Source organism: Canis lupus, chromosome 9 (genome assembly GCF_003254725.2).
Source record: "Canis lupus dingo isolate Sandy chromosome 9, ASM325472v2, whole genome shotgun sequence".
In the NCBI taxonomy this organism is placed as follows: Eukaryota; Metazoa; Chordata; class Mammalia; order Carnivora; family Canidae; genus Canis; species Canis lupus.
The window spans coordinates 21,408,968-21,432,230 of record NC_064251.1 but is presented as its reverse complement, the minus strand read 5'-3'; the positions used below and the strand labels follow the sequence as shown (position 1 = coordinate 21,432,230).

At 53.8% G+C, this 23,263-nt stretch overlaps 2 protein-coding genes across 6 annotated transcripts in view; one reads left to right on the top strand and one right to left on the bottom strand.

Annotated features, from left to right (window-relative positions):
- Positions 1 to 218: 218 nt before the first annotated feature.
- On the top strand, positions 219 to 14,811 carry CNTNAP1 (contactin associated protein 1). 2 transcript variants are annotated; one of them, XM_025440631.3, is made up of 24 exons: positions 219 to 496; positions 1,385 to 1,486; positions 1,582 to 1,775; positions 2,236 to 2,383; positions 2,463 to 2,666; positions 3,274 to 3,458; positions 4,000 to 4,143; positions 4,817 to 5,078; positions 5,730 to 5,879; positions 6,138 to 6,309; positions 6,758 to 6,864; positions 7,009 to 7,128; positions 7,498 to 7,701; positions 7,900 to 8,056; positions 8,139 to 8,266; positions 8,525 to 8,710; positions 9,194 to 9,415; positions 9,674 to 9,913; positions 11,014 to 11,367; positions 11,505 to 11,632; positions 12,062 to 12,155; positions 12,345 to 12,590; positions 12,696 to 12,743; positions 13,447 to 14,811. In XM_025440631.3, the coding sequence occupies exons 1-24, from the start codon at positions 433 to 435 to the stop codon at positions 13,719 to 13,721; spliced, it is 4,134 nt and encodes a 1,377-aa protein (XP_025296416.3). In that variant the 5' UTR covers positions 219 to 432; the 3' UTR covers positions 13,722 to 14,811. The 2 variants fall into 2 exon arrangements, with proteins under 2 accessions (XP_025296416.3, XP_048970640.1); XM_049114683.1 differs by lacking the exon at positions 219 to 496 and adding an exon at positions 790 to 940.
- A 265-nt stretch (positions 14,812 to 15,076) lies between these two features.
- EZH1 (enhancer of zeste 1 polycomb repressive complex 2 subunit) overlaps positions 15,077 to 23,263 on the bottom strand; it is a 30,122-nt gene continuing 21,935 nt past the window's right edge. For all 4 annotated transcript variants that reach the window (XM_025440633.3, XM_035721325.2, XM_025440634.3 and 1 more), the window contains 9 exons: positions 22,930 to 23,021; positions 22,043 to 22,083; positions 21,438 to 21,563; positions 20,048 to 20,226; positions 19,436 to 19,531; positions 18,932 to 19,013; positions 18,194 to 18,274; positions 17,709 to 17,793; positions 15,077 to 17,419 (listed from right to left, as the gene is read on the bottom strand). In XM_025440633.3, coding sequence (XP_025296418.1) covers positions 17,359 to 17,419; positions 17,709 to 17,793; positions 18,194 to 18,274; positions 18,932 to 19,013; positions 19,436 to 19,531; positions 20,048 to 20,226; positions 21,438 to 21,563; positions 22,043 to 22,083; positions 22,930 to 23,021 — 843 coding nt within the window. In that variant the 3' untranslated portion in view covers positions 15,077 to 17,358. The remainder of the gene's footprint in view (positions 17,420 to 17,708; positions 17,794 to 18,193; positions 18,275 to 18,931; positions 19,014 to 19,435; positions 19,532 to 20,047; positions 20,227 to 21,437; positions 21,564 to 22,042; positions 22,084 to 22,929; positions 23,022 to 23,263) is intronic.

Sequence of the window (23,263 nt, the reverse complement as noted above, 5' to 3'; positions counted from 1 at the left end):
TAGCCTTCCTTCCCCCACTCCTGCGGCCACAGTCCCTGCCAGCCTCGGGTTATTCAGGGTATTTCCCGGCTGCTGGAGGCTCTCCACCCCCGCCCTTTCGCAGCGGGGCTGAGGCGCGCGCTTGCGCGGGGTCCGGGAAAGCTGCGCGTGCCGGGAGAGCGAGGCTGGGGAAAGGGGGAGGTGAGAGGAGAGAGGGTGGGAAGGAGAGAGCGAGCGAGCAGCGGAGAACCTGGAACGACAGAGAGAGAGAGAGAGAGAGAGAGAGAGAGAGAGAAGGGGGTTGGGGGAGAGGCTAGAGGGAGGGGTGGGTTAGGAGGAGAGAGCTGTCCGCTGCGAACCCCAGGAGGAGAGCGGGGAGCCCGACCTGGAACTGGAGCCCTAGCCAGAGCCGCGCACTGGGAGGCGGCCGCCGAGACCCGTCAGCCCTGCACCATGTGTCTCCGGCTCCTCTGCATCCTGCTCGCCGCGGTCTCAGGAACCCGGGGCTGGGGCTACTGTGAGTGCCGGGCTCAGGTGCACGCAGGGTTGGGCGGGGAGTCCAAAGCCTGCAGGGCGGGTCCAGCCGCATTGCGGCTAGGTGGTCGCGGGTCCCTTCTCGGCCGGCGCGCGCTCGCCGGTTCCCATCCTTTCCTGCCTCTCCCCCGCGCTCCGCAATGCAGCTCGGAGGCTGGCGCGCGCTCCCGGGCTGGTGCTGGGCTCCGAAGGGCCAGAGCCGAGGATCGAGTCGGCCCTGGCCGGGGATTTGGGACTGGAATCCAAGCGGGAGCTGGTGCTTGGGTTTGAGGGTTGGGGATAAGGGTGGTACTGGTGACCCCAGCAAGGGTTAAGGTTTTTACCAGGGTCTGGGGCTGGGCTTGGAGCAGGTCCAGGAGCTAGGGTTTGGGGCTGGGGCCGGATTTTGAGGCTGGGATCCAAGAAGGAGTTGGTGACCGTGATTGAGGTAAGGTTGGACTTGGAGCTAGTGATGCTGGTATGACTGGCAGGGTTTGGGAGCAAGGCCTGGATTTGGGGTTGGTGAGGACTGGGGGTGCTGATGAGTGGGACCGATGATAAGGCTGGGGCTGGATTGGTGCCTTGGGCTGACTCAGGTTCTGAAAGATGCTGAGGTTTGGGGTTGTGTTTTGGGGAGGACTAAGGCTGGGCTGGTATCAAGGCAGTCACAGAGCTAGGGAAGGTCTGGCTTAGAGGTCCACCCAGAAGGAGAAGGCAGCCACCTCTGATTGTGCAGTTGTTGCTTCAGCCCAGGTTGAGTAGATGGCTTAAGTTAGGGCTGGGTTGGCCGCTGGGAAGCAGAGAAGGAGGAGCTCCGGATGCTCAGTGTGCGGGGTCTTTGGAAGGACCTGGGAGGGGCCGCCAGACCAAAATGTCTGTTTCCCCAACCCAGACGGCTGTGACGAGGAGCTGGTCGGGCCTCTGTACGCACGCTCCCTGGGTGCCTCCTCCTACTACGGGCTCTTCACTGCACCCCGCTTTGCCCGGCTGCACGGTGAGCAAGTTGCCGCCCCAAGGCGTGCCGGGGGAGGAGGGCTCTGGAGGGCTAGGGGTAAAGGGAGAGCCGGTGGTAAAAGCCCTCTTCTATAGGCATAAGTGGATGGTCTCCCCGAATTGGGGACCCAAATCCTTGGCTCCAGATCGACTTAATGAAGAAGCACCGGATCCGAGCTGTGGCCACTCAGGGCTCGTTTAACTCGTGGGACTGGGTTACACGCTACATGCTGCTCTACGGGGACCGAGTGGACAGCTGGACGCCGTTCTACCAGAGAGGGCACAATGCGGTATTCCAGGCCCCCCAGTGCACACACTTGGAGAACCTCCCCAGCTCTGCAACCTGGGCTGGGCACTAGCTTGGGGGAAATGGAGGAGAAGGTGGTGAGGACACACATGAGGAGCAGTGACTTCCAATCTGGGGATTCAGTCCAGAGGGACTGTCGGCTCATCATGTGTGCAAGACATTCTCAGATGACAGGGTTTAACATTCTTTAGGGTAAAATCTGGGAAAGCTTCTTGAAGGAGGGGACATCTGAGTTGAGCTTTGAAGAAATAACAGGAAGGCAGGAGAGGAAGATCTACTCTAGGGCACCTGTTTTTTCTGAAGCCACGAGGGCCAAGGAGATCTGGGAGAGTTTGCTTTCTGGAAGTCGATATTGGCTGGGTGTGACAACTGTGGGCTGGGAGGCTGTAGAGAAACGCAGCGGAAGGTGGGGACCCGGTCTCTCCTCTCCCCTCCCCCCTCAGACCTTCTTCGGTAACGTGAACGAGTCGGCGATAGTCCGCCACGACCTGCACTACCACTTCACCGCGCGCTACATCCGCATCGTGCCATTGGCTTGGAACCCGCGCGGCAAGATCGGCCTAAGGCTCGGCCTCTACGGCTGTCCTTACAGTAAGCGTGCGGAGGTCGTGGCGGGGGCCTTGGGACATAGTCTTCCCGGTCTTCGGCCCACCTACTGTCCTTCGCGCAGAGTCCGACGTGCTCTATTTCGACGGCGATGATGCCATCTCGTACCGCTTCCCGCGAGGGGTCAGCCGGAGCCTGTGGGACGTGTTCGCCTTCAGCTTCAAGACCGAAGAGAAGGACGGGCTTCTTCTGCACGCGGAGGGCGTCCAGGGCGACTACATCACACTGGAGCTGCAGGGGGCGCACCTGCTTCTGCACATGAGCCTGGGTGAGCTCAGCCACTGGGTTGCGACCCCAGCGGCTCTGGGGTTACGCCCCTCGCTGCACCGCCTCCGCGAAGCCGCGCCCACTCCTGATAGGCCCTTCCTTAGTGTTTGGACAAACCCGCCTTCTTCGTGCAGAATTTGGTCCTAGCAAAACCCTGGACTCTTGAGTCAGGAGATCTGGATTCCAGTCTCAGCTATACCCGACCAATGGTGTGACCTTGGGCAAGGCACTTCCTCAGTCTGTTTCCTCATGGTAGAAACCGTATATATACTACATGTACATATACATAGAAACCCAAGGAGTTGTTATTTTGTATCTCATTAGCTTTTCATAACATCCATATGATGAAGCAGAAGCAGCTATTGGAAAACAGGGACTGAGAGAGGTTAAATGACTTACCCTAAGTCACATACTGGCCAACAGCCACCACTGGATCCCAAGCTGAAGACATCCAACCTCTATATGCCCAACCCTCCTGGCCTGCCTGGGCCCTGTGCCAAGCCATCTCTTCCCTGTGCCAAGCTCCTGGCTGCTGGTCCACCTCAGGGGGTAGGCCTCTCAGGGGCTCTACAGATTGTAGGTCTGACCCTACTCCTTCCTCCCCGCAGGCAGCAGCCCCATCCAGCCAAGGCCCGGCCACACCACAGTGAGCGCTGGTGGTGTCCTTAACGACCAGCACTGGCATTATGTGCGTGTGGACCGATTTGGCCGGGAAGCAAACCTCACCCTGGACGGCTATGTGCAGCGCTTTGTGCTCAATGGGGACTTTGAGAGGCTGAACCTGGATAATGAGGTGAGCAGAGGGGTTCATTTAGTTGAGTTGGGGTGCTGGGTGGGTCAGTGGGAGACACTACTTTTCTCTACCATAGTTCCTGAATATCCTAGCAGCTCTTAGCAAAGCTGCAGCTCCCAGGCCTGAGAGGTTTTGGCTATTCTTGGCTGTTAGCAGGCAGATTTCCCCAGCACCACCCCACAACAACTGACATGGGATCTGGAAATCTGGGTTTTGGGGATCAGATGAAATGAGAAAATTGCCCCCTTCCATTGCCCAACTCTGTGGCCCTGATCTGCAGATAAAGAATCACAGACAGGTTAATTGACTTACCTACGGGGATGCAGCCAATTTGTGGTGGAATCAGGGCTAGAACCCAAATCTGGGGAGGCCCAGCGAGCTTCCAGCTTTAATACCGATACTGAGGAAATGTATATTTCAAGTCTTTTATGAAGCCAGGCAGGGAGCCTGGGCGAGTGTGGGACGGAGGAGCGAGAATGGTGCGCATGCGCGCGTTCTGGCACCCAGGGATCCTCACCCTACCCCCCCACCCCGCCCTCAGATGTTCATCGGGGGTCTAGTGGGAGCCGCGCAGAAGAACCTTGCCTATCGGCATAATTTCCGAGGCTGCATAGAAAACATAATCTTCAACCGAGTCAACATCGCCGACCTGGCCGTGAGGCGCCATTCGAGGATCACTTTCGAGGCCAGTGGGCTGGGGGATCAGGGAGGAGGGGACGTCAAAGCTATTTGGAAAGCAAAGAGAATCAGATAAAAGCCGAGGATCCCTCTCTCCCCAGCCAAATGCTCAAGTGGGGAAGCATCACGTACCCCCAGGAGGTGCAAAAGCCCCTCCCTAACCCCCATTTAAGCAGTTGTGGTTTGATCTAGCCACTTCCTCAATTGATGCTTGAGGAAAATAAGATGCTGAGCCCCGGAGCAGCATGGCCAGGGATCGCGGAGTGGTACAGTAGTTGAGTCAGGACTGGAACCCGCGTTATGTTTGGGTGTGGTTCCCCCTCACCCCAACTCTGCAGCAGGTATTCTAGTGCCGCTGCCAGGGAGCCAGCAGGAAAGTGCCTCTCCACGCTGGAAGGAAGGGAAGGTGGCGGTTGCCCTGGAGACAGTGTAAAAGCAGCGAGAGTCCGTAGAAAGTCCCCAGAGCCCACTTGGTTGGAGAGCCCCTGCACAGCTGGTTATGTTTGTGGGGCGGGGTGGGAACGGTCAAAGTGGGAGGTCTTATTACTCCCCCTACCCCCAACACACACAGCAAGGGAGTGCCTGAAGATTTTGGACCAGTATGGAAATTGAATTCCCAGCAGAGGCAGGCGGCACATTCATGGTCTTGGATGCTGATGGATCCCTACTTTCGTCCTCAGGGTAAGGTGGCTTTCCGTTGCCTGGACCCCGTTCCTCACCCCATCAACTTCGGAGGGCCTCACAACTTTGTGCAAGTGCCTGGCTTTCCGCGCCGAGGCCGCTTCGCCGTCTCTTTTCGCTTCCGCACCTGGGATCTCACGGGGCTGCTACTCTTCTCCCGCCTGGGGGACGGGCTGGGCCACGTGGAGCTGATGCTCAGTGAGGGGCAGGTCAACGTGTCCATTGCGCAGACTGGCCGGAAGAAGCTTCAGTTCGCTGCTGGTGAGTGGGGGAAGCAGGGGGAGGTGCCAGGAGGTCAGAAGAGGGGGGCGGGGAGGAAGGAAGGGAGCAGGGCAGGAGGGCCCTGGGAAAAGAGGAGGAGGTGAGTGCATGGGGTGGGGAAGTCAGGTCTGAGGGGCTAAGGGTGCTGGGAGAAGCAGGAAGGCTGAGTCCTAGTATCTTCTAGTTGGGGGGAGAGGGGCTCCAGAAACATTTATTATTAATCTGCGGCTTTGCAGACTCTGCCTCAGCTGCTAGAGTTACTGAAGACAGACATTCAAAGATGTCACTAAGTATGATAAGTGTAATGGGGGGGGGCGGTGGCTCAGTCGGTTAAGTGTCTGACTTGATTTCAGCTCAGGTTGTGATCTCAGTGTCATGAGATCGAACCCCTTGCTGAGCTCCACTCTCATTGGGGAGTCTGCTTGAGATTCTTTCTTTCCCTCTGCCCATCCCCCATGGATACTCCTTATTCTCTCTCAAAAAAAAAAAAAAAAAAACATACACACACACACACACACACACACACACACAGGTTATACTATAATGGAGGGCACATAGGCCTAGAGTGAGGTTGCTGCTTCCTGGCTCAAGACACCCTTCTCTCAGAATGCCATGCTTCCCCTACCCACACTGTCCTCTTCTCCTGTCCAGGGTACCGCCTGAATGATGGCTTTTGGCATGAGGTGAATTTTGCAGCACAGGAGAACCATGCAGTCATCAGCATTGATGACGTAGAAGGGGCAGAGGTCAGGGTCTCATACCCACTGCTGATCCGTACTGGCACTTCATACTTCTTTGGGGGTAAGTGGGAGCTGCCCTGGCCAGAACCCTGTCTCTGGGTGGGAAGGCTCTACCAAAGTCCCCTCAGCTGGGGCTACCTGGAGAGTTTTGTAGGGATAAATCCCTCTCTCCCCTCTGGAGCCTTGGGGATTGGAAGGTCACTGCCATTATCTATTGGCTCCCTTCCTTCCTTCATGTCTGGTTTTCCTTTGGCATCTCCCTGGGGGAGGGTCTTTGGGGTGTCCCCTGGGGAGGGCCTCACAGGGGTGGTTGCTCCAGGTTGTCCCAAACCAGCCAGTCGATCGGGCTGCCACTCCAACCAGACGGCGTTCCATGGCTGCATGGAGCTGCTCAAGGTGGATGGTCAACTGGTCAACCTGACTCTGGTGGAGGGCCGGCGGCTTGGATACTATGCTGAGGTCCTCTTTGACACATGTGGCATCACTGATAGGTATCCAGAAGCCCCTCTCCCTGCAAGAGGTGACCCCTCCAAAGCCCTCTTTGGTGGTCTCCCAATGGGAGTGGCCTTTCTCAATGCTCTCCCTTCTGGTCCCAGCTCCTGAGTCTCCCACCTGGAGATGATTCCTCCTTAACCTCTTGTCTTATCCTCTTGTCCTCCTTTACCTAATTCTTCCATTAAAGTGACACATGCTCAGAATGGAAATGAAGCATTTGTTCTTGGTCCTAGAGGGTTCTCTTCCTGAGGGGGGAGGGGGGCTGGTAAGCAGTAGTCCTTGAGCCCTGAGGCCTGCCTAGTATGCCAGCACTTAGGGTTATACCTGGCTAGTTATGCGGGGTTGTGGTGCTCTCAGGAGCTGGAAGTGAATCTTGTAGGGATCAGACTCCACTCTCATGCTCACAGTAAGGCGCCTTCCCTTGGTGCTGACTCTCTTTCTTAGGTGTAGCCCTAACATGTGTGAGCATGACGGACGCTGCTACCAGTCCTGGGATGACTTCATCTGCTACTGCGAACTGACAGGCTACAAGGGGGAAACCTGCCACCAGCGTAAGCCAGCTGGGGGATGGGGCAACTTGGGGCAGGGTTGGCCAGGAGGTTGCTGGGGATCATGAGGCTGCTAGAGATTATAGGACTGGCACTCCTAGCCCTCTGACCCCATAACTCCTCTTTCCGTACCCAACGACCTACCAGCTCTATATAAGGAATCTTGTGAGGCTTATCGGCTCAGTGGGAAAACTTCTGGAAACTTCACCATTGATCCTGATGGCAGTGGCCCCCTGAAGCCATTTGTAGTGTACTGTGATATCCGAGGCAAGTGGCTCTGGGTGGGTGGTGAAGGGGCCGCCAATAAGGGGATGTTGGGATGGGGGGTGGGGATCAGAGGATTGAAGGGGGCACAGGGGCCAGCAAGATTAAACTGTGGTGGGGGAAAAGGATGGCAGAGGAGAAAGGGGACTCTCAGGAATTTGTAATCTAGCCTTGCAGATAAATTCCAGCTTCCTGAGCCATTCCAGCTGTCACATCTCCACCTACAGTGTCGAGGGCCCAGAGCGGGGCTGGAACGGAGCTGCTGGCCACATTCATTGGCTCTGAGTAGCAGCAGTGGTGGTGGAGGTGGGCAGGGAGATGGGTCGAGACTGCTCATCCTGAGCCAAAGCTCTGTCACTTCCATTCCCACAGAGAACCGGGCGTGGACAGTGGTGCGGCATGACAGGCTGTGGACAACTCGAGTGACAGGTTCTAGTATGGAGCGGCCATTCCTGGGGGCCATCCAGTACTGGAATGCCTCCTGGGAGGAAGTCAGTGCCCTGGCCAATGCTTCCCAGCACTGTGAACAGTGGATAGAATTCTCCTGTTACAACTCTCGGCTGCTCAACACTGCTGGTGAGGGCCTGGGCCGTGGGGGACGGGCCACAGAGCTGGACAGGACACCTATCGGGGCTCGGGGAAGAGGGAACCAGAGGTTTCTGCTGGGGCTCATGAACATTCAAGCAAGGAGGTGGGCTGGTCAGAAAGGCAGGAGTGGAGCCCACAGGCTAGTGGAGGGGTGGGGCCTGAAGACTGCCTACGTGTCTTCCTCAGGAGGCTACCCCTATAGCTTTTGGATGGGCCGGAATGAGGAGCAGCACTTCTACTGGGGAGGCTCGCAGCCTGGGATCCAGCGGTGTGCCTGTGGTCTGGACCGGAGCTGCGTGGATCCGGCCCTGCACTGCAACTGTGACGCTGACCAGCCCCAGTGGTAAGGGGCGAATGGACGGGGCATCGGGGCTTCCAGGGTCAGTGAAGCAGCAGGCGGCTGAACCACTGCATCTGTCCCACAGGAGAACTGACAAGGGACTGCTGACCTTTGTGGATCACCTGCCTGTCACTCAGGTGGTGGTGGGAGATACGAACCGCTCCAATTCTGAGGCCCAGTTTTTCCTGAGGCCCCTGCGCTGCTATGGTGATCGTGAGTGACAGACCCTTTTTGTGTGCCTCCCACCAGGGTGGGCTTTCCAGTTCCCAAAATTTAGGTCACCCCACCCAGTGCAGGTCTCTAAGGCATGCTGCCAAGCACCCAGCTCCTGCTGTGAGATGACCCCTTCTTCTCCCCTCAGCCACCCCTAGGTGACCCCTCTGCCCTATCCTCCCCCACTACACGAGGGGCTCCCTTGTTTCTCCGCATTCCCACCTCCCTGACAGGACCCTCCCCCTTCTGGTTTTGTAGGAAATTCCTGGAACACCATCTCCTTCCACACTGGGGCTGCACTCCGCTTCCCCCCCATCCGTGCCAACCACAGCCTTGATGTCTCCTTCTACTTCAGGACCTCGGCCCCCTCAGGGGTCTTCCTGGAGAATATGGGGGGCCCTTACTGCCAGTGGCGCCGACCTTATGTGCGGGTGGAACTCAACAGTGAGCAAGCAGATGCAGGGAGGGACGTGGGCTGGACGGAGACCTCCAGGGCCTGGGGGGCCGGCAGAGCCTGGGGGAAGGGGCAAGGAAGATGCCCCTCAAGAGGCAGCATGGAAAGGGCTTCAGATAACCCCAGGTTCTAGACCCAGCTCTGTCTTGGTATCTGGCTTTGCGAACTTGGGCGCTCACCTCACCTCTCTGGGCCTCAGGTCCCTTACGTGTGAAGAAGGCACCTGGACCCCTGAGGGGTTTTTCCCTGTGCTTCTAACCTCTGAAGTGTGCCTGGGAAGCTGGCTCCAGGCATCTGCACATTTGGGGGAGACCAGGGACATAAGGTTTTAAGGACCTTATGGGTTTTATCCCAAGCTGTAGACAAATTGGGAGGGACATTCAGGGAGCCCCAAAGAGTGAAGAAGGGAGGTTGTATGGGGAGAGGAATGTGTGAGGGCTGAGTCCTTTCTCCCCACCCACTGCATTGTCCAGCATCTCGGGATGTGGTCTTCGCCTTCGATGTGGGGAACGGAGATGAGAACCTGACGGTACACTCGGATGACTTTGAATTCAATGATGACGAGTGGCACCTGGTCCGGGCAGAAATCAATGTGAAGCAGGCCCGGCTCCGTGTGGACCACCGGCCCTGGGTGCTGCGGCCTATGCCCCTGCAAACCTACATCTGGCTGGAGTACGACCAGCCCCTCTACGTGGGTGAGCAGTGACCCTGAGCCAGGTCTGAAGCTGCCTTCACCTTCCCACTCCTCTTACCTCTATTCTCCTTGTTTCCAAGAGCCCTGTGTCTGAAGTCCTAATGCCCTCTGCTGCAGAGTGAGCCAAAAAGCTCACCTTTCCTCTCTAGGCCATGGATTTTATTTCATCACTTAATTCCCCTGGGCTCCCTTCCCAACCTCAATACTTATCCCTGTCTCTGGCTCTACACCCATTTCTTCATCTGCCCACCCTTCCCAGGATCTGCAGAGCTTAAGAGGCGCCCCTTCGTGGGTTGCTTGAGGGCGATGCGTCTGAATGGAATGACTCTGAACCTGGAAGGCCGTGCCAACGCCTCGGAGGGTACCTCACCCAACTGCACAGGCCATTGTGCCCACCCCCGGTTCCCCTGTTTCCATGGAGGCCGCTGTGTGGAGCGCTACAGCTACTACACGTGTGACTGTGACCTCACAGCTTTTGATGGGCCCTACTGCAACCATGGTCAGTGCAGCTGCTCACGGGAGACCCGGGAGCCATAGGGCACAGTGGGATATAGGGAGGGCAAGGGAAGGACGGAAGGTGCAGAGTCAGCACCAGGGAAAACTAGAGTTGTCCCTGGGTTCCTGAGCTCTGAGCTGGGGCTGTCTGGCAACTGAAAATGCTAGGTGACTCCCAAGTCATAAAACGGGGCAAGGAGGGGATGGTGCAGCTGGCTGGTACCAAAATAACTCAAAAGCAACCAGCCAATAACTTCCCCATCTTCCCACTGTCACCAAGATATCACAGGGTACTCCCCTTGCAAGCACACCCACCTCAGGCCACGCAATGCCCTCCTATCCCATTTCCTAGTTGACAATTGCTGAGCTCCTAAAACATGTCTCCAGCCTGGTTCTTGGTTAAGGCAAGCCTTGACATCCTGCACATGCACCCAGACTGCATCCTTCCTAAGGCTGGTGTAGGAGGATGCACGCGCAGGTAGGTTAATGGTGTGAGAAGTCTGGTGGAGCAGGGAGAGGCAGGGACTCAGGGACCAGCAGAGGACCTTTGGTCTTGCTTTGGAAGTGTGAGTAGTGACGAGTGTGCCGGAGGAGGGTCATGATACCTCAATTCTTTTTCTTAAGAATTTATTTATTTATTTATTTGAGAGAGACAACATGAGTGGGGTGAGGGGCAGAGGGAGAAGCAGAGTCTCTGCTGAGCAGGGAGCCTGATGCAGGGCTGGATCCCAGGACCCCAGGATCGTGACCTGAGCTGAAAGCAGACACTTAACCGACTGAGCCACCCAGGCGCCCCCATGATACTCTGATTCTAATCTTGGCTCTCTACATACTGCGTGTTATCCTTACAGCAGTCACTAGCCATTTCTGTGGCTCAGTTTCCCTATCTGTAAAACATATGGGTTGTATTAGCTGATCTTTTCCATTTCTCATGGTTTTAAGATTCCCTTCTGGGACATAGAGGCTCAAGGGGACCTAGCAGTGAATGGAAGTATGCTGTGATGGTGGCAGGACCCGAGGGCAAGTTCCAGGGCGGGTGTGTGGATGACGTACAGTGCCCGAATCCGGGAATGGCGGCCCTGACCTCACTCCCTCTGCCTTCAGATATCGGTGGTTTCTTTGAGCCTGGCACCTGGATGCGCTACAACCTCCAGTCGGCGCTGCGCTCCGCGGCCCGGGAGTTCTCGCACATGCTGAGCCGGCCGGTGCCCGGCTATGAGCCAGGCTACATCCCTGGCTACGACACTCCTGGCTACGTGCCCGGCTACCATGGCCCCGGGTACCGTCTGCCCGAATACCCACGGCCTGGCCGACCTGTGCCCGGTTACCGTGGGCCTGTCTACAATGTCACAGGAGAGGAGGTGTCCTTCAGCTTCAGCACCGACTCAGCCCCCGCAGTCTTGCTGTACGTCAGCTCCTTCGTGCGGGACTACATGGCCGTGCTCATCAAGGAAGACGGTGAGGTCACGCAGGCCCCCCAGGGTGCCCTGCACTTTCATAACTCCTGAGTCACTGACTTGAGGACCCGAGTGCTCTCAGAAGATGGGGTCTGTGGGAGCCCAGAGGAGACACCCTCTTTCCTCCCCACCCCACAGGGACCCTGCAGCTGCGGTACCAGTTGGGCACCAGCCCCTACGTGTACCAGCTGACCACGCGGCCCGTCACTGACGGCCAGCCCCACAGCGTCAACATCACTCGCGTCTACCGCAACCTCTTCATCCAGGTGCGTGTGGAGAGACGTGGTCCAGCTCAGGTCAGGACCCCAGGAGCCAAGTTGTGGCACCCTGGCAAATGTCAAATATTTAGCGTTAGTAGAGCACATTCCGTAAGCACAACTTATGGAGGACTTTTGTGTGTCTTAGCTCACATGACCCTCACAACTGTTCTGTGAGGTCATTTGAGTGGGCAGGTGTTGGGCTCAGAAAATAAAGTGGTTTTCCACAAAGTCAAACCACTGGTAGCTGCAAATATAGGGCTCAGAATGAGGCCATTGGGTTTTTAATACTGAATCCTTCATCTGGGCCTTAGGGTTGTCCACCCAGGACAAAGCTAGGACTCACTTGCAGTGTGGACAGCTCAGGAATTCCTGCTTGGTCTTGGCTGTGTCAGCCTCTGGTTCTCCCTCCCTCAGCTCCTCTCCCCTCCCTCTCAGGTGGACTACTTCCCACTGACAGAACAGAAGTTTTCACTGTTGGTGGACAGCCAGCTGGACTCACCCAAGGCCTTGTATCTGGGGCGTGTCATGGGTGAGCTGTGGGTGCCAATGTGTTTGGGGTAAGGAGCTGTGGGTGAAGTCCCCGGAGCCTAGAGGAGCAAGGGAACTGGGAACAGCTGTGAAGGTGTTACTAATGAGCAACAGGAAACCTGTGGATGGTGAGAGGAGCGAGGCTGGGGTGGTCCCAGCCCCTCTCCTTCTGGGCCTGCCTCTCCCTCAGAGACAGGAGTAATTGACCCAGAGATCCAGCGCTACAACACACCAGGCTTCTCCGGCTGCCTGTCTGGTGTGCGATTCAACAACGTGGCTCCCCTCAAGACCCACTTCCGAACCCCTCGACCCATGACCGCTGAGCTAGCTGAGGCCCTGCGAGTTCAGGGAGAACTGTCTGAATCTAACTGTGGAGCCATGCCACGTCTTGTCTCAGAGGTGCCACCCGAGCTGGATCCCTGGTATCTGCCCCCAGGTATGTCCAGGGGACACAGAAGAGGGAGGACAACAGAAGAGGGAGGAACAACAGCTCCTGAAACACGGAGGAGCCTTGTCCTAACTGGTGCTTTCTCCCCTTCAGACTTCCCATACTACCATGACGAGGGATGGGTCGCCATACTTTTAGGCTGTGAGTAGCGTGATCACAATCCTGACTTCCTTTTTATTCTTTTTTTAAGATTTTTATTTATTCATTCATGAGAGACACAGAGAGGCAGAGACTTAGGTAGAAGGAGAAGCAGGCTCCCCACAGGGAGCCCGATGTGGGGCTCAATCCCCAGACCCCGGGATCACACCCTGAGCCGAAAGCAGACTCTCAACAGCTGAGCCACCCAGGCGTCCCTACCCTGACTTCCTAATCCTAATTCTACTCTCTGTTGACATTCCCTCCCTGCCCCATATCCCCAGGGCTAAATGGCGGTGAGCACTAGGTGCATGGGGGTGCAAACATGGATGAGCTAGGCTGTGCTGATGGTAGTATAGAATTGAGCAGGAGATTTTTAAGCGTTTGAGGATGCTGTGGACTTTTAACTGAAGTGAAATATTAAAATGAGGCTATAGCCCAGGAATGAGGCAAAGGGGAGGGTGCAGTAACATCTAGAGAGGTGAGAAACTGGGGTAACTCCAGGGACATGCAAAGGGAATACTAGAACTCAAGACAGCAGGGGGTGAACAAGGAATTCAGACCTGCCAGACACTTGGGAATGGCTTGACACACTCGAACAATGGGCAGTCATACACTGTCCTTTTGGCTAAAAGCATACATGTGTGTCTGTGCATGGAGAAACCCCAAGATCTGCCCTGAATTGTTCTTTTTTTTTTTCCCCTTTCAGTTTTGGTGGCCTTCCTGCTGCTGGGGCTGGTGGGGATGTTGGTGCTCTTCTATCTGCAAAATCATCGCTACAAGGGCTCCTACCACACCAATGAGCCCAAGGCCACCCACGATTACCATCCTGGCAGCAAACCTCCCCTACCTACTTCAGGCTCTGCCCAGGTCCCGGCCCCTACACCAGGTTCCGCCCCAGCCCCAGCCCCAGCCCCAGCCCCATCCTCTGGCCCCCGGGACCAAAATCTCCCCCAGATCCTGGAAGAGTCCAGGTCTGAATGAATTAGGAGCAGGGCTTTAGGGACCAAGTCCCTCTCCTCCAAATCCCCCAATTCCACTTCTCCCCACCCTGTCAGGGACATTTGGCTCCTCTTAGCTGGTTCTGTTCATCCAGAGGATGCCCCTCCTGCCAAGTTTGGTAGGCCAAGCTACAGATGGGACCAAAGGGAGTGGCCAACCTCACTGCCTAAACCAATGCCCTCCCCGTCCCCATTTCCCCAGGCTCCTGGTTGTTTGCCTGCCCCAAAGGAGAAGCTCCATGGGGTTGAGACAGGCCCTCCCTGCCATCCCTGTCCCAGCTGCTGCCAGGGATTAACAACAGAGTGCAAGGGAGATTAACTGCTTCCCCTCAAATATTCAATCTCAGCAGGGACAGATGTGTGGGATTGCAGGGATGCACAGGGCATGGGGGGAGGAGGCTGCTAAATCATATCCCCTAGCCTCCCCCCTGCCCTGCAGAACGTCTTCCATCTGCTTCCACTCAGCTGGGGGTTAGGGAGGACTTCATTGCTGTCCCCCACCCTCTATCTCTCTCTCTTTTTTTTGTGACAGAGACTGAGAGGTCTCGCTTTTAGCACCTTAGTACCTCCGATGCTTCACATGCTTTAGCCAAAGCCATAAAAAAAAAAAAAAAAAGAAAAAAGAAAAAAAAAGCCTTGCAATGTAGAAAGAATAATGCAGACACACTGACTAGCCAGCCCTTTATTCTTCCTTCCTCTTCCAAGATATGCAATAGCCTTGGTGCCTGTCCAAAGGCTTGGCCCCCTCTCCAGTGCATGAGGAGTTCTCTTTCCTCCGCTCAGAGATGCTGCTTTGTTTGCCCAGGAGGTTATATTCTTTACGTATATTTTTTGTTGCAAAGTCTCTCTCTAGAGAAACTCTATATATTACTCTAATTTTTTAATTATCAGTTTATATATAAAAGAAAAAAATCTATCAACTGTCCTGTGCTGTGCCCACGGTCTGTGATTCTTGCTTCTCCCGTGTTGGAAGTCTCGTGAGGTCTGCCGGCCACCACCCAGCCTGACCCAGCCGCCACTCTGAAGCTGTGCCAAGAGCCAGAGCCGTTCTAATAAAGCAGAATGGCAGAGCCCGTCTGTGCGTGGTAGCTGGCGTCGTGGCGAGGGGATGAGCGGGACCTAGTCGGAGGGCTCAGGAACTTCTGCAGGGAGCCCTCAGAATCCTTACGTCATTTACCAGGAGTCTGCCTGGCTCTTGCCAAACCCCTCACCTCCCCTCACCTCGTGTCTCCGTGGACAAGCGGGGATCAGAATGCTAACGCTTTAGCCCGGGCTGCCCCCCTATGGCGTCCCTGGATCCTTCCAGCCCCAAGGTACACAACACGCAACTTGCCAAAATGGATTCTATCACTTTATTCAGATAAGAGGTCACAAGCCACAGGACTTTAAAGTGCGTGAAATTCACTGGCAGTAAAGCCGCACATATACCAGTCTCCCCTCAGTCCCCACCACCTTGCTTCATCCAAAATTCCCCGGCTGGGGGGAGAGGTTGAGACCCGTCATTAAGGGGGGGGGGGAGGCAGCGAGGGGAAAGGATGGAAATGCTGGTGGAACAGGAGCATTAGTGGTCTGAAACTAGGAAGGAGCGGATTCTGCACAGAGGTTAGAGTGGGGTCGGTCTGGCCTCTCCACGGCTGTAAGTTACTTGTTTCCCATCTTTTCCTCACAGCCAGCCCTACGTCAGACTGACCTAACTCCTCCTCCTTCATTTGTCTCTGGTTTTTCCCTGTAATTTACGAGTACTTTCAAGCCCACAGTCCAGCTAGAGGGTGTCCCCAGTACACAATGAATACAAGCCACAGCAGACGGAGATTTCAGAATCATGGTGGGGCTGGCCAGTCAGCGAGGAAGAGGCTTCCGTCAGGAGCTGGCTGGGCATGTGCTCGGTGCTCTGTGCATGTGTGCCCACAAGTGTGGTACGTGAAGATATGTGAGTGTGTGTGTGTGCATATCCCACCAAAATCCCTAGGTGACAGTCTGGCCAAAGGGAACCCCACTCCTTGCTTCATGGGAGAGCCAGAGGGGTTGGAGGAAGGGAGTGGTCAGTATAGACCAGGGAAGACAGGCATGGATTCCCTGGAGAAAATAGAAGCCGGCTCTCTCTTCTAATATTCCCTAGGCCAGCCTGCTCCTGCCCACATCCTTTTTACCCAGCACAATGCTCCTTATTCCCTGCCAGTTCAGCATGCCAGCCACAGACACCGGGGTAGCTCCTAGAGCTGGCCCCATCCTCATTTGCTCCTTGTGTGTCAAGGAAGCTTCTCCTTACTCCACGAGTTGCTGAGACAGAACTGAGGAGAAATCTTCCAACCCCTGTCCTTCTCCTTCTCTTAGGAATAGGATTTGGGCAGGGACCCCAAAGACCTTGGTTCAAATGCCACCTCAATCTGCAGACCTCAAATAAAGTGCTTTGCTCTTCATGAATCCCAGAGAGAATGGCACCATGGACTGGCACGGGAGGTTGGCCTGCTTCTTAACACTTCAAATACCCTCTGCCAGTGTGCGTGGCAAGCATGATGCCATCCTAAATACGTGCAACTTGGGAGCCCCTCACCCACCTCCAAACACTGTCAACTCACGCTTTCCAACAGCAGGTGTAACAGACAGGAAAGTAAATCACCTCTACGACCCTCCCCCTCTCTAGTCCAGGCCTGTGCCCAGGGATAAGCAACGGAGGCCCCATGGGCCTGGACTCTAAAGGGAATGAAGGGCCTGTAAACAACTCCATACCCAGGAACCAGAGAGCTCATGCGCAGCCAGGCACCCCCCCATGCTTCTTCAGTAGCAGCACAATGGCTGCCTGTAGTCGCCAAGCCAGCGCTTTGGAAGGAGCCACTGGCACACTGGTACCTGCTTTCAGGAATCTGAAAACTTATTCACTCATTTCCAGAGTACAGAAGTTTCTCAAAGCCTCTTGGGCCACAGCCTTAGCAGTTGAACTACTGTCATCAGGATGACCCTTGTGCTCTGTCTGTGGACGAACAGCTCTTAGCTTTCCTCTCCCAGTGTTGAATATCTATACTCAGAACCCACACTCTTTGAATCTGAACCCTGCCAGAGGGAAGAGGTAGTAAGGTGACTTGTCTCCCCTCTGAATTCAGTCTGTGTCACCTGCCAGGCTCACCTGTGACCCAGGGCACTCATCAGCTCCAGTCACCAAACTTCACTGACCTGTCCTCTCCAGGTCCTATTGTCACAGAGAGAGATGCTGGTGACCCAATGACACAAGGACTCTTGACTTGCAAAGTTAGAATTACAGGCCAATCCTTGTTAGGAACTGCCCAGGTTGATTGCTGAGGCCCACAACCTATGTAGCGGACAAGAAACCACGCTGAGTCACCCACCCCCCACCTGTGCTCTCTTCCTCTGAGGCCTGACATAGTCTCCCACTTCTGCAACTCTCTCTCTGGGGGGACCAAGCCCTAGTTGCCTCTGCCTCCCCCTCTCACTGAGACAGTTTGTTCCTACTGGACACAGCCAAGGCCTCACTGCAGAGGGAGTGGGTGGGGGGTTTCTCGGTCTGGGAGACACGTAGTGCAGGAAACTCGAGCAGCAGTGGTGTGTGCATGAAAGCAGAGACAGTGCCGCTACCATAAGCGCTGGCATGGGGCCCAGGAAGGCTAAAGGACATCGGTCTCCCTCTCGATTCCCACGTACTTGAGGGCATCGGCTTGGCTGTACCTGTCCCAGAGCAGGAGGAACCAGGTTACTATGAAGGCTTTTGTAAATGAAGACAGAATCCCCTCTGATTTGCTCCCTCTCCCTCTCTCTCTCCCTCTCCCTCAGAGTGGTTTACATCTGCTCCCACTTCTGAGGCAAGGCTCTGGAGAGCAGAATTAAGACAAAGACTTGACCACCATGAGGCCGTCTCCTTCATCCATATCGTCCACCTTAAGCCCACAAATCAACTCTAACAGCCACTTCTTCTGCCCCTGGAGCCACCCCCAAGGACCATTTCTGGCCACCTTACCTGTAATCAAAGAAGAGCTCTTCACCAGCTTGAATTGCCCTTTTAGCAAAGATCCCGATGCGATGATCCCCATTTACCATGACCACTGCAAACAGGACAAAGCCAAAGCTAGGTTCCTGGTCAGCTCCAAGCCAACAAACGGTGGTGCTGGGCTGATTTTCTCCCAATTCCCAGGAAAAACATAAGTGAAGTGTGAGTAAAAACCAGTCAGTGAAGACAGTTGCTTCCTTGCTTTAGATCTATTATTCTGACTGGTGATATAGGAAGATCACCTTCAAAAGATTCTTGTTTGTGGGTAAATCTTTATAATGTATTCAGTGAAGAAAGCCAATTACAAAAGAGACTCAAAATGATACCAGACGTTAATCGTGATTGTCTTTGGACAAAAAATAACTCAGCAATGAAAAAAGGTACATAGTTCATAAAAATCATAGTAAATAAAGCATCCATCACTCACCCTACCTCCCAGGTGACTGGGAACTCACCTTTGGCATAACAGTTGGGGTTCACTGAATGGTTTGCAAATCGAATCTTGTTTCCTTTTCTGGTAGCATCTACTACAAAATCTATATAAAAAAAGATCATGAGCTCACCAGGCAAATCCACAGCTTCTTGAACATGATTTTAAAATCAATTAAACATGGGCAGCCCGGGTGGCTCAGCGGTTTAGCGCTGCCTTCAGCCCAGGCCCTGATCCTGGAGATCCGGGATCAAGTCCCATGTCAGGCTCCCTGCATGGAGCCTGCTTCTCCCTTTACCTCTGTCTCTGCCTCTCATGCTCTCTCTCTCTCTCTCATAAATAAATAAATAAAATCTTTAAAAAATAAAATAAAATCAATTAAACAGTAACAGAAATAATCCAGTGGGAATTTTGAAGTCCAGCAGAAGGCAGTATAAGAATATGGCCTCATGTGGGGCATGTTCTCTTTGGGTTGCCCCATTTGGCTGGAATTATCTTCCCATCTACTGGGTAGGGAAATTTCTGAGATGCAAGTGCTCACTGCAAGTGCTCACTGCTCCAATTATAAGCACTACCCACAAATGGGGGCTCTCCCAAAATGAGTGAACTGTGGCTCATGGGGTCTTAAAGTTCAAGCTCCCCACCTTGCTCTGTGTACCAGCTGGAGAAATCACAGTTGATCTGAACATGGGCTGTAGCAATGGCAAGCTAGTAGAAAGACCTGCCTGAGACTACCTTGGGGCAAGAGAAAGACACTCCATACCATTGTTGAGGTTGAAGAGGAAGCTGGACATGTATTTGTCATAGACCTTCCCCCGTCGATCAGCCTCATCCTGAGAAATAAGCTGCAGAGACAGACAAGGAACAAACAGGGGGATTGGACTGTCTGTTTGGGGCATGGTACCTTGCTCACAGAAAGGACTAAGAGGGGGTAGTGTCACACATAGGTGCTTACTGAGCATCACGATGAGAATCACAGGAGACAGAGCTTGAGGTGGTCCATTCCAATCCCCACCCAGGGTGACCAGCTGGAGACTGAAGAGAGCTCCCTGCCCACCCCCCTTGTGTGGCCTGAGTTGGCAAAGAACTTCAGAAGAGTGATTTATCTCAGGATTGCAAACACTTCTGTGGGATCCCCCAAGAGGCCACACAGGAACTCAGCTGAGTTATTTAGAGAGTAAGTCATAGAAGTCTGGCCCACAGAAAATCAGAGTTTCTCATCAGTATCTCCCCAGATAGGAATGTGGTCCAAACCGATAGCACTCACCTCACCACAGTATTCAGAAATGAATTCGTTTTTTTGCACAGACTCCTTAATGAAGGTGCCCCATCCGGCCACATCTGAGGGGGCCAGCAGCAGGTGCTGGGGAAGAGGGAGTCAAACCTCAGACTACAGGGCATGTGTGAGTGGGCGGGGTATGTCTTGGATGTGCACGTGTGCCAGGGGTGGGCAGGGTGGAAAGAACTAGCAACTGTTAAGAGGATCTGAAAACAGAAAAAGGTCTAAGCCATTCTGTTCTGGGGAGAGGAAAAACAAAGAAGGGAGGTGGCGAAAGGAAATGTGACTCCTCCTCCTCTAGGCCTGGGGGCCTCCTGGACCTGAAGGGTTAGGAACTCACTGCTGCGGATCAAGTAGAAACAGACAATGTCACTGATGGGTGTTCCTCTCTGCTCTCTCGGGCTATTCAGCTCAGGAGTCACTTTCCGAACTCCTCCCCAGGACAGAAAACCACATTAAATCAGTATACATGTATCCTTTAGGATTTGCCAAGCACTGTCACATGAAGCCCTCTGAGGGACCAGTGGAAAGAATCTGCTTGGGGCAACTCCATCTATCCCCCTCCATTACTTGACTCGCAGCCCTGAGAAAAGCCCTCACCTTCTTGAGGCCTCGCTGGATGCTGCAGTTTTTGCAGGAAACCACCTTGCAGTCCCAGTGCTCTGAGGCCCCACATGTGAGGCACAGGTCGGGGTCACACTCTCGCACTGCCAAGTAGCAGGGACATTGCTTGGTGTTGCACTGGGTCTTACAGCGACAGCCAGGAAAACGATTCTGACCTGGGGTGGAGATGGGGGTGGGGGACAAAAGGGAGGGGCAGGTAGGGTTAGGAGCAGAGGCAGCTAATACTGGGGCTCAGGTCTGACTTGAGGGTCAGCAAGGAAGTAAATGTGATGTGCTCAGGGAGATTTTGGCAAAATAGGAAAGAAACTCCCTTGCCAATAATCATACAGTCAAGTTTCTTTCCAGAGAAAATGACTGCCTCCCGACAGTCATGCCTGGGAGTAAAAAAAGCAGGCTTGACCATGGAGATGTGTTTCTTAGAAATTCCTCAACAATGCTCTCCCTCCCCCTTGTTGGTGGAATTTGGAAGGGAGGTGGTTAGTGAACCAGAGAAAATGAAATCAGTGCTTTTCACTGTTAAATCATCACCATCAAAATAAGAATCATTTTGAGAACAGAATGCATCCGTTCTAAGCCACCCTCCACCCATTGCCTTCCCCAGCACAAGTGCCCCTATGCTGTGGCTAAGATCGATATCTGCTATGGGCTAGAAGGTATTTCCAGTACAACTGCCTGGGCACCAAGTTCTGCAAGGTCTGGAGGCTGCTATCAAACTGCTCACCCTTGAGCAGGGAAGGGCACGGTGTGATAAGAAGCAAAAGGGAAGCACATTTAGCCTCTATCTTACTTCTGCTGACATCCAGATGGACTTGATAGGAAAACTCCAAGTATTAAACTAAAACAGCTGTGCATAGAATCATAACCCATATGTGTTGTAACACAACATCCTAGAAAGGGAGGCTGTGATTGTTCCTTAAGGAAAAAGATTCCCTTGGGACACCTGGGTGGCTCAACAGTTGAGCACCTGCCTTTGGCTCAGGGTGGGATCCTGGAGTCCCCGGATCGAGTCCCACATTGGGCTCTCCCTCTGCCTATGTCTCTGCCTCTCTGTTTCTCATGAATAAATAAATATTAAAATAAAAAAAAAGGAAAAAGAGTCCCACGTTTCTTGTTGCTTCCCTGGAAGGTAAAGACGTTTCTGATTTCTGTGTAATTGTTGCTTTTAGAATCAAACACCTAACAGGTTTTTAAAAGAGGACTTTTCCAGATCTTACGTAACTTGTTTCCTCTGTAGAATGCTTAAAACACAGCAAAGAGAACATCAGAAGGCCCATAGGCAGCAAAGAGCACCGGCTGGGAGGGAAAGGTGGGGTGCACCATGGCTGACTGTCTGGGAAAACTACAGGGAAAAGCAAAGAGCTCTTACAGTCAGGGTTGCACTGGCAGAACTTCTCACAGAAATTCTGCGTCATGATGCAGGGGCAGGTGCTGTCACAGGGGCGGTCTGGATGGTCGCAGGGCTGGTAATTGTATACTTGCGTGGAAGAATTATCTAGGAGAGAAAAGAACAGACCAGAACACTGCTGTGCCCGCACCCCCTAGTTGCCCTCCCTCCCAACTGTCCAATGGCCCAGACTGGGGAAGGCTGTCCCAGCCATAAACTTGGACACATTTTGCACCCAAAGTGAGAAGCAATCAGAGACAATGGTTGTCCGTCAGCTACCATGGGGGTGATTTGCTCTGTGGGGAGAGTGTGGAAATGGTCCGGAACTACAGGGCAGCCATTCCAAACATTAAATTAAGTCTGAAACCTGGCAAATGGCACACTATGAAAGTCAGAGACCACAAGGCTCACGACTCGGCCTCCTGAGAGGTGCTCTCAGTTGCAGTGAGAAGCTGAGCTGTTATCAGCTGCTGCAGTCTGCGGAAGCGGTGCAGGGTCACCAAGTGCGGCTGCAGGTGGGGCAGGCGGGAGACCACGGAGGTGCGACCTCGGGCTGAACTGCCCAAGAGCACCCTGCTGCAACTTACCCTTCTTCAGCTGAATTTTCCTACAGTGTGCAGCCCACAGCCTGAAAGAGAGAGACAGAGGGGCCTGGATTATGGCTCTGGGGAACTCTGCAGAGTTGGGTAAATAACAACGTGACCTGCTCTGAGGGACTGTGGTTTAATGACCTGGGGAGTATCCTCCCCAAACTCCTTTACAAGAGGCCACTGTCCTAGTAGGTAGAAGCTGGGGTCCATACGGAATGCTCTATGCTTGGAGATTTAAACATCAAAGATCCTAAAAAACACAAAACCCAACCCTCTGAGTCTATTATAATGCTATTGTTTCTCCATCTCCCTTCTCTCCTTCCTTCCCTCCCTCCTTCTCTTTGGGGAGGTAGGATGACTTTTTCAGAATCTGCTAAGTGAAAGAACTGAGCAGGAGAAGCCACAGTGACTTCCTTCTATATCTAGAATTGGTGTCAGTTCCTTCCCTCAGGAGGGGATAGTCATTAGGGAACCGAGGCAGGCAGAATGTTGAATTTAAAAAAAAAAAAAAAAAAAAAAAACAACCTTCCAACCCTGAGCAAAGGCTAGCTAAAAGACGATGTTATTATGCAACTTAGAAAAACAATACAAATGCCAAAAGAAAAAACTCTGGTTAGAGTTGAGAAGTGGGAACTGTGGTCACTAACCACTGAGGGTGGAGCCATGAGGCCAGCTCTCACCCCACTGGACAGGAGCTTAAAGGCAAAGAAGACAGTTATCTCCTGATTCCCAACATCTAGAGACAGGAGAAGGGCTGGTCCAAGGCACCAAACCACAGGGAACACTGAGAAGGCTGGCAATGCTAAATTCAAGAGGGAGGCAGTTGGGAAGTCCAAGGGGAGGTCGGAGCACAGGGAACAGAAAATCCTTTGTCCAACCCTTGCCTGTGCTTTCTTTTCTTCTTCTGTGATGGGTTCATGAGCTCATCTGTTGGCAGCTTCAGGATAAGTGATTCTTTGACAGCAAACTGAAAGACCTGGAAGAGAAATCCAACGGGACCTGTCACTCCTTCTTGAGCCAGGTGGTCAGATAAGTGAGCCAACCAGGTACTGGGCTTGGAGTGTTGGAGTGTTCAAGTGCAGCTGACTGAGAATCCCTTCACTCAGGGAGAGACAGAGTGGCACTGGGATATCTCATCACTGGCCCCAGAGTTAATTCTTAACTATCCTGACTCGAGAAAAGAGAAATACTGAGCACAGTTACACCTTTCCTGGTCAG